This window comes from Callospermophilus lateralis, chromosome 11 (genome assembly GCF_048772815.1).
Source record: "Callospermophilus lateralis isolate mCalLat2 chromosome 11, mCalLat2.hap1, whole genome shotgun sequence".
NCBI classification, from domain to species: domain Eukaryota; kingdom Metazoa; phylum Chordata; class Mammalia; order Rodentia; family Sciuridae; genus Callospermophilus; species Callospermophilus lateralis.
In genome coordinates, this window is record NC_135315.1 from 31,946,150 (window position 1) to 31,962,369 (window position 16,220).

The window sequence follows — 16,220 nt, forward strand, 5'->3', positions numbered from 1 at the left end:
TGCCAGATATTCAGTACCCAACTGCTCAGTCTTTGAATGAATGAAATTTACTCCCCCATCTGAAAGTGAAGTATTCCTTAAACACAAGGAATTGTAAAACAGTGACAAATGTTGTGGGGTGAGGGGAACTTGGCTGAGAATTGCTTTTGCCTCATGGACTCAATGGCCTTCATGCACTGAGCACCCGTATGCAAGGAGGCATTGAAGCTGTGAGAGGCAGACCCTCTTTCAGCCTACCAGAAGACCACACACAGAACAATCGGGTGGAAATGCTACACCGGTTTTAAATCAAGAAATTTTGGAAGCAACTTATTCACAGATAACAGAGGAATGTTTCATTTATTTAGTAAAATCCAGGGAAATGAGAAAGTCAATTCATATGTCCAGCCAGTGAGGATGAGGGAGGGAGGATGTTCACACAGTACATCTGAATTAGATGCCCCTCACCACCTGGGTGATCCAGTGATCTCCAGAGACACCATTTAAATTCAGTCTTGAGTTGGGTGTAATCATTCATTCATTCACTCATTCAACAGACATTTTCCAAGCAGTCTACTATATGCAGGCCTAAGCCAATTGTCTCCAACACACTTTATCCATGAAATTCAAGTTCTGACCTTTGTCTAAAGACAGGTCCTCACTCTCCCCACAAAGCACAGGTCAGCTCAGACTCTTGAGCTGAAGTTAACAGTTTTATGGCAAAAAGTACCAAGATTATCTGCCAACAGAAACAGCTGTCAAGGGAGCACATTACGTGTGCAAGTAAAAACCTGAAGGATCCAGACAAGATTCATGTCAGAGAATCAAATGCAGCCAGCCACATACTAATACACACCTCTGAGCAAACCTATTCAGAACAAGGCCCGTTCAAACAATCTTTATGAAGGTTTCTTCATGTTATTTACAAATTCAAAGTAAATTTACTTTATAAGCAGCCAGGGAATACTTTATTTAGTAATGTCTTGAAAGTTCACAAAACTGCTTCTTTCAAACCATGATACTGAGCTTATAACAATCTGGAAATAGGAACTAAGACAAGGCAAACACAGTGCCTTAGAGATCAAGAAACATTTACATAGTTCAATTGTTAAAAATAGCTCAGCACTCATCCAGTGAGCACAGTGTGTCCCTCATGTTCACAGTACACAAGTCCTTCAGGGAGGGGAGAGGCCTTTAGACTGCACTTCGGGTGTCTCCAAATTTGGGTCCTGGGCAATGTCTTTCTGAGGCTGGTTTCCTTCCAATGCAGTTTGAGGTGTGACGCTCGCATGTTCAGATTTCCAGGAAATGTGACTACGTTCCTGCTGCTTAAAAGACCAGATATAAGTAACGCAGATGTTATCATTTCCACTCAATTAACTGGCTAGAGCCACATGACTAGCACATTCTGAAAAATTTAGCACTAACAAATTCTGTAATGACAAATAGTAAATATGATAAAAATTGATATAGAATCACAATTTCAAGAGCCTTAATGACAACTCACTTGTTCTAAATGGCAGTCATTACCACAAAATTCCAGTACATTCACTCTAACAGTATTTGACCTGAAGTCTTAGAATATGAGCCAAGGTTGCAAAAAAGAAAACAAACAAACTCCCCTTTAATTTCTGTCAAACAGGAACAAAACCCATTTTAACACCAGCTTCTTTTTTTCAGTGCAGAGGGTAGAACCCCGGGCCTCACAAAGGCTGGGCAAGTGCTCCACCACTGAGCTACACCCCCAGTCCAACAGTAACAATCTTATAATACTCACAGTCTTTGTTTCTCCTACTCGTCTTAAAATGACACCTTCTGCCAATAAAGCCTTCCCCGTTTCCACAAATAATTTCTCTTCATCTGTTTCTCCAAGCTTCTGCAGCTCAATGTACTTCTCCACAAACCTGGAATCCCAAGCAACCACACCTGAGGTCTTGTGTGCAGGGCAGTCAGGATATGTGCTACACAGCACCAAGCACTACATCTTTTTATGAAGTAAAGTTCAACAAAACTCCTCAGACTGATGACTAAATCCTTGTAGGGAATAACTCACAGCTTGAAAATGGCTTACCGTTGACAGCTTGACTTGAAGTTTGGGTTGAACAGATCAAAAGCTTTTTGGCCAGACCCATAGGCAGAATAAAATTTCCTGGAAAATACAAACAATATGATATAAATCTCCAATTATAAATTGTGGACAGCAGGGCGGAAGGAATACAGAATAATTTCTAGGCCATGGGGAGTAAAGAGTTAATGCCCCTCTCCCTTCTGCACCCCAATTTCCCAGTTCCTCTCTCAGGAAGCAACATGAACCAATTTCTTGCACATCCACCCAGAAATATCCCACACCAGCATCTATCATTCCCTGTCATAGTCACATTCCCAAAGAATGGGAAATACTGCTCTATATCTTATTTTTTTTAATTGCAGTAAAGTTCACATAAAAATTTACTCAACTGAGTGACATTTAGAATAATCACTATGACCGCTTTCTAATTCCAAAACATTTTCATCATCCTCAAAAGAGACCCTGTAACCATTATGCAGTTACTCATTTCCCCCTCCTAATGTCTTGTCTTATTAACAATTACCTCAAATCAGTACATACAGAATGTTTCCAGTTCTTTGCTGCTCTAGACAGTGCTACAAGAATTATCTGTATCTATAGTTCCTCCTGCACTGTGCACATAAGTCTGTGAAATAAATTTACACAAAAATGGTATTATTGGATCAAGATATATGCATTTGTAAATTAGCCTTCCAAACTGCCAAATGCTTTCCAAAGCAGCTGTACCAATTTACAGTCACACCAGTCGTGTAGGAGTGCCTGTCTCCCTGTATCCACACCAAGCTATTATATTCCAACTTTTTGATCTTTGCCAACTTAATAGCTGAGAAATCATACCTCACTCTAGTTGTTTGTTGCAGCAGGGAAGACTGAACCCTGGGCTCTGTACTTCCTAGGAAGCACTCCACCACACTACACCCTCCAGGCTTGCTTTCATTCCTTCTGTTTTCTCTCTCTCTTTCTAGACAGGGTCTTGTTAATTTACCCAGGCTGACCCCAAACTTGTGACTCTCAAGTAGCAGGGATTATTAGTTTTTTGTTGTTGTTGTTGTTTTTTAATGATCTTTTCAAGTTTAAAGGCAAATTGAATTTCCTTTTCTGTGAACTATCTATTTGGTGGTTGCTGTGGACTGAATGTTTGTGTCCCCTAAAATTCCTAGGATAAAACCCTAATTCCCAAGGTTTAATGATGGGACCATTGAGAGGTTATCAGGCCAGGGGTACAACCCGCATGACAGGATTAGTGCCCTTAGAGAAGAGGAGAGGGCTTGCTTCCTCACCCTGCTTGCCTCCATGTGAGGACAGCAAGAGGACCCTCTTTAAATAGGGAAGAGGGGTCTCACCGGAACTCGGATCTCAGACTTTCCAACCTCCAAAACTATGAGTAATAAATTTCAATTGTCTACAAATCACCCAGGCCACAGAATTTCTTATAGCAACCCAAACTAAAATAGTGGTCTTTTGCTCACTGGTGTGAGCAAATCCTGTAGTTACATAAATAGAAAATTAGTCCTTTGTCATGTGTGCTACTAAATTTTTTCCCAGTTTCTCTGCTTGTCTTTTGATTCCACATTCTCCAATGACCTGTCATCCAGTTCCAATGCCATCCATAGAGGCACAAATTATGTCAATGTATAAATGAAGCACAAAAGCATCCTGCACAAGTACATGCAATGGATCTAAGCAAAAATATACTAAATAAGTCTGATTCCCCGAAATACCTCATTCCTATCCTGAAAATTTCCACATACTTGTTCTGCCACCTTAAGAAAATGCTGTGAAAAAAGAAGTCCTCAAATAAAAGATGCCTGGATCCTGCCAGACATTGGTGGCACAGGTCTCAGGAGGCTGAGGTCTTGCCACTTAGCAAGACCCTGCCTCAAAATAAAATAAACAGGACTGAAAATGTAGCCTATAGTGAGGTGCCCCTGGATTCAATCCCTAGTACAAAAAAAGAAAGGAAAGAAAAGCCGAGATCCCAATTACGTAAAGACTTTATCAATCCATTTTCTTGCACTCAGGAATAATGATTAAGAATAAAGGATGTGTATTAACTTCAATTAGGCACAATCACCAATCTCAACATTTAAAATAAACTGTAGGTACTAAAACTGACGTCAGTGTTTGAGGGGAAGAGCTGTGTCAGTAAATTCTCAGTGAGTGGTGCAGTGCAGATCTATGTCCGGGAAAGCTGAATGTGGCCACAGAAGTGGCTTCTGATCCACTGTTCCACTAGATGCTCCAGGGAGCTCACAAAACTCTGTTGGCTATTCTCCAAACAACTCTAATCCTTTACTCTTCAAGGATTTTCTCTTTTATTTACTTAGGTTATTTAGGTTTGAAGGGAAAGGAGAGGGAACGAGGAATGGAGATTAATGAACAACACCTAATTTGCACTTTGAAAGTAACTCTACTAGACTAGAGTGATTCTAATTAATCTATTATTTCATTCATTAATCTATTAATTTCTTCATCTGGGCAAAACTAATGAGCAACTTCCATGTCAAGTACTGGGCACTAATTACAAGGATAAATCAGATAGTAACTGGCCCATGGTAGTGCTTAATAAATGTGTATTGTTGCCAGGCACAGTAGCACATGCCTGTAATCCCAGCGGCATGGGAAGCTGAGATGGGAGGACCGCAAGTTCAAAGCCAGCCTCAGCCTGAGCGAAGCACTAAGCAACTCAGTGAGATCCTGTTTCTAAATAAAATACGAAATAGGACTGGGGGTGTGGCTCAGTGGTTGAGTGCCCCTGAGTTCAATCCCTGGTAGCCTGCCCCTCGCCCCCCACAAAACAAACCTAAATATGTATTGTTGGCATGCAGAACTATTAAAGACAGGCTTCAGACCCTCACAGGGGCAATATGAATAAAGTACTCAGAATATTCTGGAAAGACACTAACATGGGGAGGCAGCAGAGAGCAATCTCTAAGAGTGTGACATCTGAATTGTTCTTTTCTAAGAAAAAAATAGAGGACTTTAAAGTCATTTTTAAGAAGGTTGATGACAAACCATTAACAAGTACATGCTATTTAAGCTATTCAAGCTGCAGGGGGAAGGATACTCTAGCTTCATTTGCTTTTAGTTACTTAGGTTATTTAGGGTTTGGGGGTTTTTTAAGTTTTTTTTTTTTTTTTTTAAGATACACACAATATCTTTATTTTATTTTATTTATTTTTATGTGGTGCTGAGGATCAAACCCAGTGCCTAACATGTGCAAGGCAAGCGCTCTGCCACTGAGTATAACCCCAACCCCGGTTATTTAGGTTTGAGGGGAAAGGAGAGGAAAGGAGAAATGGAGATTAAAGAACAAATATTTCTACTACTTTCAACACCTAATTTGCACTTTGAAAGTAACTCAGAAAAAGATAATCGAATTTACTGAAAAAGATCTTCCTAAACACTCTAAAACTAAGGGCAATGAGGCCAACAGGAAAAAAAAATTGGTATATTTGAATACATAAAATATCCCAGTGCTCAGCACAATGTCTGGCACAATAGTTGGCACAAAGAAAGCACCACAGAAAACATTCATGGAATAAAGTAATCAATTTCTATACACTAAAAAAAGTATTATGGATAACAAATGTTTGCAATATTTATCTTTGATTCTATAAAGAACTCTAATTGAAAGCTGAGTGTGGTTGCATGCACCTATGGTACCAGCTATTTGGGAGGCTGAGGCAGGAGGATCCCTTGAGCCTAAGAGTTAGAGGCCAGCTTGGGCAACAAAGCAAGACCTCACCTCAAAAACAAAATAAAAATGATAAAATAAAAAAAAACCTCTTACTGATAAGTAGTTACAATTATTACTGGACATGGTAGATCATAACTATAATTCTAGCTACTCAGAAAGTTGAAAGAGAACAAGTTTGAAGCCAGCCTCAGCAAAAGAAGAATAAAATAAATAGTCTAATGGTAATAATTATTACAACAGACTTAAAAAAAAAAGATATTTCAAACAAAATATAATGGCAAATTAACACCAAAGTGGGGAAACTTACTAATCAAGGAAACAAATTAAAATCTCTAGACAGTATTTTAAAAATAATCTAGATCAGAAAAAAACTTTTTTTAAAAAATATTTATTTAGTTAGTTAGTTTTCAGCGGACACAACATCATTGTTTGTTTGTGGTGCTGAGGATCGAATCCGGGCCGCACACATGCCAGGCGAGTGCCCTATCGCTTGAGCCACACTCCCAGCCCCCAGAAAAAAACTTTTAGAAATAATTATCAGTGCTGGCAGGTAGAAAGAGAAAACTCTCAGATACTACTAACTCTCCACCCTACAGAGTGAAGTAGGACAACCTTTTTAAAACAAACTGTGTATCAGCAGCAAAAACTTTAAAATTTTCACAATGTTTGACCTAATCAACTATAGTGGTAGAAACACACCTTAAGGAAACAATCAGTGTTATAAAGATATATATTCAAAAATACTGCTATTTATTACAGCTAATAATATATAAACACCATAAATATCCAACTCTAAGGAAATGTTTATAGAATATTCACAATAAGCTGCTATGTTTTTGAAAATGTGTAACATAAGAAATCGCTCACAATATTAAGTTAAAAAGGACACAATTTACTTGTATCACATTACTGATTAAATATATAGACCCACATACACAAAGAAAACACAAGGAAAGGGCTGGGGTTGTGGCTCAGTAGTAGAGAGCTTGCCTAGCATGTGTGAGGCACTGGGTTCAATTCTCAGCACCGCATATAAATAAATAAAGGTTCTAAAAAACATATTAAACTAAAAAATATATTAAAAAAACATAGGAAAGACCCAAATGTTCTTAATAACAACAATCATTTATTAAAGGCTTACTTTGTGCCAGGTCATGAACTAAAAAACTTTTATGCATTATCTTAAATCACCTTTATAACTCCAGAAGTACTGTTATTATATTTTACTGTATGGAAATTAAAGCTTACGGGGATAATTTACCCAGGCCACATAGCTGAGTCAAGTAACAGGGCTTGCCTTCAAATCACTGTCTCTAGATGGTGGGATTTTGGGTGATTTGTGCTTTCTTTTTTATGCTTCTCTTTTGTCTTTAAATTTTCCATAATAAGCATGTTTTTACTTTTTTATTAAAAAGGAAACAGAGGTCAAGTAAATAAAACATGTAAAAACTTTCTTTCAAATTTAGTGATGATTGTTTTAAATCCCTTGGACTTTTTTTTAATACATATATTTTCAGTTGTAGATGGACATAATACCTTTATTTTATTTATTTTTATGTGGTGCCAAGATAGAACCCAAGATAGTGCCTCACCAAGCACTCTACCACTAAGCCACACCCCCGCCCCAATCCCTTGGACTTTTAAGCATCATTCTGAATGACTTCAAAGATCCCAACTACTAGATCCACAGACCACATATCCCCTATCTCCACTCCCGGAGAAGCAGACACAATGACCAACATGAGCTTGGAGTCAGAGATGTGATTCCCAGAGCTGCTGCCCTCTTGTATGACCACAGGAAGTTAACCTCCTTGACTCTCACAGTCCTCTTGGATAAAATGGAGATAAGAATATCCACCTTACAGGTATAGAGTGAGGCCTATAAGATACTAATTGAAAAGAGTTTAGCTGTGTCTGGAGCACAGCAAATTGGCACAAAACAGGCCGCTACAACTGCAATTGATCTGTCAGTTGCTAGGCTCCACTTCTAAGAACTTCTGTTTCTTCTCACCATAGGGAAGGGAGGGCTGCTGATGCCCTAATTTGACTTTGATATACAAGATCACCCCACAACTTATTTTCGTTACCAGACTGCTACCTAAATCCTCCCTTTTTAACTTCTGTTGTGTTCTGATCACCACCTAGGCTGCACACTCACGCTCTTATCCGATCCTCGTGGTACCAGATGTCCTGAATAGGAGCTTTGGCTTTGCCATATCGCAAGCGGGGTCTTTGGAAGACCGGCTCCCTCAACGGTGGGAAGGCCTCGTATACGTCATACCAGAGGGGCTTCTCCTTCAACACCCCAGCCCGAAGCAGATCCCGAGTCCTTAGAGAGGGAAGAGAATCAAGGTCAGAAGATTACAACAGCCTGCCAAAGACCTTGATCAGTCTAGCAATGCCTGGAACACCAAAGGCGCCAGGCAGTCCACAGCACGTAAGGTGGGAAGGACAAAGCAGCAGGTGTTCCCCACCTACAGGGAACTGCCACATACCACATCAACCCAGCAACACCCAGGGGTTAAATCCCTTTCGCGCGTCCCACCGGGTCCATCACGGAAAATGCAAGGGCGGTACAGTCAGGCCCATCAGCCTCGATTTTCCTCCCTTCCTCTTTCTAGAGACCTCTACTGGGAAGGGAGGCAGTTTATAAAGTCAGTTTAAAATACTCCGAACCAGGAGACAGCATTAGCGCTCCACTGACTTACAATTTCTGTCTTCTTGAGTAGGGACCTCGCCCTGCTCAAGCCCATCCAAGGACGGGAATGGCCCACCGAGACCCGTGCAGAGGTCCGCATCCTCTGCCCACGCCCGGCTGCAAGTACGCACCGCGAAAAGACGCTTCCTACGGTTTCCAGCCGGCTCCCAGCCATGACCCGTGCCTGGGAGAGAGTACTACTGGCCACTACCGGAACCGGAAGCGGCGCCTGCGCTGGCGACGGCAGATACAGGGGAAATAAGTTGCTGGCCGAAAAGAGGATCGAAAGCCTTCGCCGCGGCCCCCACCGCGGGGCGGAGTCAGGCGGAAGCAAAGGACCGTCCGAAGAGGCGCGTTTGGGGCTCTCACCGGGTTCAGACAGGAGCACTAGATAGCCGAGCCAAAAGAGAGGGAGCGAACCAAAGGCGAGTAGAAGTAATAAATGAGCGATCCAGGGAGCGATGAAGTATGATGTTTGCTTTACCTTTTCTGGCCTTCTTAGCCAGGTTTCTATCAGAAGTTAGGACGCAGAGGGAATATGGTGGGGGAGAGTAGGAATGAGAAGCCCCCCAATGGAATAAAGGGACGAAGTCACTAGCTCTAGGGCGGACTGAGCCCACTCTAGGTCAGAGGGACAGACTACGCAGAAAGAAACCGAGTCTGGGACGGGCAGTCACTTTCCCAGGTTACTTAGGCCCCAGTCCTCATTCAGCGCACGCCACTTGAGCCTCCCTGCAGTGCCGCCCGCGTCCGCAGTAACCGGGATGCTGCTTGCACAGGGTGTGTCCTCCGCTGGAGGCGTCACTGGCTTGCAATCCGTCGGAACCTGAAAAGTGAAAGTGTCAAGCATAACAGATTCTGGGAAGGAAACTCGAAAATCCGGGGGAACTAACTTCTCGGTATTAAACTGTTAACAAATATGTGGTCGGGTGTGTAGCTCAGTTTCAGACTTCAGTAAAATTAAAGCATACTTAATCTGGATGTTTGTACAAAAATCATTACGGTATTGTTTGTAGTGGCAAAAAAAAAATCGTCAAATGGAAAGTAGATGGAAAACTTTGGTTCATAAATTGTATGGATACTTATGCAGCTATTGAAATAAAAAAGCTAGATCCATATGTATTTATTTATATTAATTCCTGGGGCTTATGATTAAATAAAAAAGGAAGATGCAGAAACACGTGGGATTTAGAGGGATTCCAACCTGTTAGAGGAAAAAGAAAACATCCATCTGTGTGCTTGTGTTTATATGAGGAGAGAAACTCTGGGAGGACACAACCAGGCTATGAACATTGGGTGTCTTGAAACAAAATTGGAAGAGGGGGATGGAGACTTTTTCCTTTACGAATGTTTTAGAGTTTGACTTGTAAAGAGTTTGTATTTATGTGTGAACTTTTTAATCCAATGAATGTCTTGAATCACACAACACACACACACACACACACACACACACACACACACACAGTCTCTAGGGAGCCCATTATCTTTGTCAGCAAGAAAGACCAATAAGTCATCCCAAAGTCCTCCCACTCTAAGGGAGGCCCCTGAGGGGAAGGCAGAGACTTTTTGATGAGCAGTTACTACTTGGTTGTGTTATCTCACTGAATCCACAGGCCTACTCACAAGGTAACTATTGTCATCCTCATTATAGATGAGAAGCAAGGCTAAGGGAGATTAAGTAATCTGTATGATAAGCAACTGATAGAAGCAGGATCCAGTGGGCCTGGGCCCTTTCCAGGACCCCACAATGCTACTTAAACTATCATAATTCTGGAGACTGGAGAACTGAGGGGGGTGGAGCAAAACTGGCCCCAGAGTCAGGGGGTACAGTGACTAAGGGCTTGGTCCCAACTGAGAAGTGGACTTCACTGCTGCCTTGGGACCTGCAGAAAAAGCAAAGCTCTGGCCTCTGGGCCAATTGTGGAGGCTCCAGTCTCCTAATCCTAAGGAGGTCTAGGATATGTTGCTCTGGGGACAGCAAACATGCCCCTAGCTAAATATAGTTTTCCTGGGCCTCATAACTTTCTAATTCTGCCTAAGCCAGCGCTATCTGCCAGCCAGTAGTACAGACACACTTCTCTTCTCCCACCAGAGCTTGACCCTGGAGGCTAGCAAGTCTTTGCTGCTAAAGAATTAGAAGGGTTTATTCCAAATTTGGGAAGGGGAGCCAAAGGCCCAAACCCTAATGGGAGAGAAATTACAAAGCAGGAATTTTCTCTCTGAATTATCCTGGGGTGATCCCTTCCTCTTTTGAGTCTTTGAGGTTTCCTTTTCCAGCTTCATATTTAATGTTTCTGCAACTCAGAGAGCAGAATATTGGTGGGCAGAATGGGGAGACCAGGGGCCTGTGAGAGCATGACTGACTGAAATCCCTCTGATTTGGTTCATAAATTGTATGGACACTTATGCAACTTATGCAACACTCTTGAAGGTGCACCCAAGAAATGTTCACACATAATGCAGTGGGAAGTTGTTGGGTAGCTGGGGACAGAAAAAAATAGGCATTTGAAGCTTTCTGTCTTCTTGAGTAGGGACCATAGTCTCTCAAAGCTGAAAAAAGCTGGGGCACATAATGAGTGCTGGTGAGCAACAGGCTGATGATATTCCATAGATTACCTGATTGTTTTATTTTATTTTATTTTTTGAGATATGTTCCATTCTTATCACAAGCATTTAAATGACTCTGAGTCCTAGAGATATCAGCTGTCCAATAGGAGAGTTGAAGAGGCAGAGACATAATTGATAAGTGATGCACTGAATCACTTGTTGATTGTGTTAGGTTTTCCAGGGCTGCCATAACAAAGTATTACAGAGCAGGTGGCTAAAACAGCACTAATGCATTTTATCACAATTCCAGAGGCTAGAAATCCAAGATCAAGGTGTCAGCAAGACTGGTTTCTTCTGAGGCCTTGTTCCTTGCCTTGTAGATCTCCCTGTGTCTGTTCATGGTCTTTCTTCTGTGTGCAAAAAATATATCCTATTGGGAACCAGTCATGTTGGATTAAGTTCCACCGGTATGATCCTACTTCACCTTAATTACCTTTTTAAAAACCATATTTCCATATACAATCACATTTTGAGGTATTGGGGGTTAGCCCTTCAAAATATGAATGGGGGGTTAACCCCTAACATTGATTGGCAAGTGTTTGTGCTGAGCAGCCCACATTTGTCCTCAAATCCACACCCACTCTCTGCCATTCTTCACCTTGCTCTATGCCAGAGGAGGCTGACTTCTATGATAGCATCTTCTAACCCTTATGCTGTTGGACTGGGGATGTAGCTCAGATACAGTGCTTGCCTAGGGCACATGAGGCCCTGGGTTCAATCCTCAGTGCTGCAAAAAAAAAAAGAAAAAGAAAAAAAAAAAAAGTGCTGATCCAACTGTTTGCTCTCTGCTTCCAGATGGATTCCAGTTGGTACTGCCAGTGGGAGGAACTGGCAGAGAGCTGGAAAGGTAGGAGGAGGATGCAGTCAGCCTATATTCCCCTGGCTCCCTCCCTGCACTGTCCAGGAACATAAAGTCTCAGCCCCTGTGGGCAGTTCTTTATGCAGAACTCTCTCACACCAGGTGCAGCTCATGCACTGTGCCCTCCATCATTAGCCATGGGGTCTCAGCCATCTCTCCCTTCTGGCTCCCCACATCTTTGAAAATAGCGCCCTATTTAAATAGTGCATGTTAATTTATCAAACAAAAAGAAAAGCATCCCCAATAGTGGAAAACCTCTGAGAAGTCAAAATTCCAGCATATTGAGGAAATCATGGATTCTGGTACTTACCTATCGTAGAGAGCTAGGATCCAGGAACAATTAACTCATTGCTTTAAAAGGGAGGAAGCAATAGTATATACGTAATACATAGTGTAAAATTATGGGTCTGATTACAGGCCTGCTGAGTCCCGGGACAAAGAGGCAGAAGTGCCTTTTCATATAGATATGGATATAGATATAGATATAGATATAGATATAGATATAGATATAGATATAGATATAGATATAGATAGACAGCATGCCTTTATTCTTTATTTTATTTATTTTTTTTATGTGGTGCTAGGGATGGAACCCACTGTCTCACACATGCTAGGCAACTGCTCTGCCACTGAGCTACAGCCCCAGCCCAGAAGTGCCTTCTCTTTTCTCCAAGCTGTTGAGCTCTGCTCCCTCTCCTGGCTGAGCACTCCCTGTGGGACACTCACTTCTACAGCCCTCTACATATTCAGCCAAGCTGCATGAGTGCCCTGACCTGCTATCTCCTTCCCTAGGCTTCATTCCCCCACAACTCTGTTTCTTGTCTGAGTCTGTCTAACTGAGTCTCTTTGAAAACGCAAACTAGGGCCTTTATCTCTGCCTGCCTTAACCCAGCCTGCTGGTTGGCCTGGAGCTGGCTATTAGAGTTGCCCAATGAACAGCAAGGATGCATCAAGCCAAGTTAGGACCAATGAGAATGCAATGATCCCAACTCTGACTTGGTGCCTGCCCACAGCTGGCCCACCCTCCTAGGTCCAGTTTTCCTTTAAGGGCTTCCCCAGATGCACTGCCAGGGAGAAAGCTGTGGTTGGGTGGAAATAGTCACCCATCCCACCTTGCACTGGATATCAAGGTCTGGGTCTTCTCCACTTCTCCCTGTCCTCTGTGCCTCACTGATAGATCTTTTTGACAATCCTCTAGGCCTCGGCCTTGTCGTCTGTAAAATGGAGATAATCATAGCACTCACATCTCTGAGCCTCAGAGAAAAGAAAGCCTTATTACAAGAAGTCAGTGAGTTAACACCTGCAAAGTGCTTAGAACAGTGCCTGGTGTCTAATAACAGTTCAATAAGTACAATGGATGATAACGATTTCCGACTATGAGCAACAGTGTCCTACAGTTAAATCCCATCTAATTTGCAAGGTATTTTCTCATGGCTCCTCACTCTTTTCTTCATCAAACAGGGGCTTGCCTCCAAGGAGAATTCAGTTGAGAACTCAACACTTTAAGTCAACACGTGCCCTGTAAGGTTTGTATCACCTTGGCTCCTTTCTGTATCCAAGGAGCCAGCTGTGCATGGAGCAACCATCTGACCTTTTACTGTTAGAATTAAAAGTCAATTAGAATCATTCCGTGGTCTTTTGCATCCCACTAAGGATGAAACCCTCTAAGACAGATAATTTGGGGTTGCTGTGGACCCTTTTCTTCCTGCAGAAGTTCTATCTTTAGTGTGCATGTGAGCCCTCTTGATATCTTGAGAATCACAGAGTTTGATTCAATAGGTCTGGGGTGAGGCCTGGAACTTTGCATTTCTAACAAGCATCCAGATTGACACCAGTGCTGCTAGTCTGCAGTAAGGATACTAACTCACCTAAGTTTGCATTGAAAATTTTAAGAGACTTTTTTTCATTTTAGCATTGAAAGTTGTGCAACTGGACCACACTAGGTAGGCTGTTTACACCGAGTCTATAGTGAGCTTCACAACTACTCATTCCAGATTCCCTGGAATAATCCTCTTGGCATGACAGTGACTCTTAGGGTTGGGGTGTAGCTCAATAATACAACACTTGCCTAGTATGCTGAAGACCTGAGTTTGGTCCCCAGAGCCATTAAGGAAAACAATAAGGTAAATAAAAAGTATTTTAAAAAAACAATAGCAACGCTTTACTACCTAAAAATGATAGCCAACTCCAGGCCTCAGCCTTCCTGCCAGGGTAGACACTGGTTTTGTGGGGCCTAAATAATATTAGTCTTATTTAACCTCTTAAGTTTAAACAAATCTTTGTTTTGCAAATTTTACAAAACATGAACATGTGAACAAATTCCCTCCTGTACGGCCTAAGGCCAAAGGGGTGCTCACATCTTCCTTCTGGAAAAATGGTTTTCTTTCATTGGCTAGTGACTGCCATTTCTGCAAAGTGACCTCCAGGTGGCAGTAGATTTACACAGCCACTTTTAATCCCCACAGTCTCCAGAAATTTCCACCGTCCCCCAGCTGGCCCAGCCTGTTAATCCAACAAATTAATCTATGCTGTGATAATGGGCATAAGGAGTTCATGTGCTTCTCTCTCAATAGCATTTTTGCCATTTAGTGGAAATGCTAAGAGACTGTTTTTCAAACCAGATAAAGAATGCTAATGGGGGAGTTCCAGGCACACTGTTGGATCACAGATCACTGTGGAGCTGTTTTTGAGCAGATGGATCCTTTTTCTGCTCCACAAATTGAATCCATGCTGGGCTTCTGGGTCTTATCACCTGCTCCCTACTTACCCACAACATATAGCATAGTATTTGAACATCAATTTTGGAACTCAACTGCCTGGGTTCAAATCCAGGTACTAGAACTTACTGAAGATAGATGTTGAACTTGAACAGGACTTAAACATCTCTGAGCCTCAGTTGCCTGACTTAGGTGTATGAAAGGTAATACTGATTTCATATAATTGTTGTGGAGATTATGTAAAAGAAATAATAATAATAATGCATGTGAAGCACCCCCAAAGGATGATTGGCATGCCACAAACTCTCACTAAGTTATTATCTTCATCCCATACCTTGCCTGCCTCCTTTTTCTTCACACCAAATTCTCCTGTTTTTTCTCTAATCCCTATCCCATACTCCCAAGTAAGGTGCTTCTAGAGAAACAAGGGAGGGTTAAGACCCCAGCATTGTAATAGCCAGGCCAGTTCTTCTGGGCATAGTATTTTCCAGACCATTGATCTCCTTGGGGCTGAACCCTGGGGACACCAAAACCTATAAAGGATCAGACTGCAGAGAACTTGGCTCAGCATTTTTGCAGAAGGTAAACACCTTGTGGCTACCAGGAGCCCAGTAATTGCAGATGCATGTATGGTGCAAAAGGCAGGTGATAGGCAGCCATCTGGCCTAGACTGTCTCTACTCTTGCATCCTATCCACACCTTTCAACCTAGTAATCTCTTTTTCCTTCTCTTCATCTGTGTGGTTACCATCACCTTCAGTCTCATCTACAGTAACAGGCAAAATGGCATATGGTCCTCAAACTTTTCAATCACCTGAGATTTTACAACTGGATTCTCAGGCTAAATCCCAAATCAATTGGATCAAGAACTCTGGGAATGCAACCAGTGCATCCAAATGATTGTACTGTGCATAAAGTTCATCTGAAGAGTTGTTCAAATGCACATTCTGGTTCAATAGGTCTGGGTCAGAGTCAGAGATTCTGTCTCTCACAAGCTTCCAGGTAATACTGCTGCTGCTGGACCACAAACCAAATATGAGTAGCCAAGTTGTGGAACTGTAGTTCTCAGAATTGTTCATGTATCAGAATCATCAGGAGGACTCGTTACACTGCACCCAAGTTGCAGGTTCAGCAGATGTGGAGAAGGCCTGATAATAAGTGTTTTTTTTTGTTTTGTTTTTTTGAGGTAGAGATTGAACCCAGGGGTGCTCTACCACTCACTACACACTCAGCTCTTTTTTCTTTCTTTCTTTTCTCTCCCCACCCCCATTTTGAAACAAGGTCTCACTAAATTAGCTGAAGCTGCAGTTAAATTCGTGATCCTTCTGTCTCAGCCTTTTGAGTAGCTGGGATTACAGACATGCACCACCACAACCAGTGATTAACACACTCCCAGATGATGCTACACTTTGAGCAACAGAGGAATAGAAGGTGCTACACAAGCTCTGGCAAAAACAAAAACTTAAATTTAAAAAAAATAAATAAAAAGGGTTAGGGGCATAGGTCAGTGGTAGAGCACTACTGGGTTCAATCCCTAATACCACAAAACACACACACTCCCTACCAGCTTTGGGATCAATCAAGCAAGCCCTT

At 42.1% G+C, this 16,220-nt stretch overlaps 1 protein-coding gene across 2 annotated transcripts; it reads right to left on the bottom strand.

Moving 5' to 3' along the window:
• Positions 1–309: 309 nt before the first annotated feature.
• On the bottom strand, positions 310–8,686 carry Mrps23 (mitochondrial ribosomal protein S23). 2 transcript variants are annotated; one of them, XM_076870419.1, is made up of 5 exons: positions 8,577–8,686; positions 7,906–8,076; positions 2,051–2,128; positions 1,757–1,883; positions 310–1,304 (listed from the first exon to the last, which is right to left on the bottom strand). In XM_076870419.1, exons 1-5 carry the CDS (start codon positions 8,618–8,620, stop codon positions 1,155–1,157), a joined length of 570 nt encoding a protein of 189 aa, XP_076726534.1. In that variant the 5' UTR covers positions 8,621–8,686; the 3' UTR covers positions 310–1,154. The 2 variants fall into 2 exon arrangements, with proteins under 2 accessions (XP_076726534.1, XP_076726533.1); XM_076870418.1 differs by having other exon boundaries at positions 310–1,307.
• Positions 8,687–16,220: the final 7,534 nt, after the last annotated feature.

Coding starts and splice junctions, on each gene's coding strand:
- Mrps23 (XM_076870418.1), bottom strand. CDS start 8,620: ATGGCTGGGAGCCGGCTGGAAACCGTAGGAAGCGTCTTTTCGCG. Junction 2,129..7,905: donor CACGAGGATCGGATAAGAGC/GTGAGTGTGCAG, acceptor TGTATTTTCCAG/GAAATTTTATTCTGCCTATG. Junction 1,884..2,050: donor TTCAAGTCAAGCTGTCAACG/GTAAGCCATTTT, acceptor TTGGGATTCCAG/GTTTGTGGAGAAGTACATTG.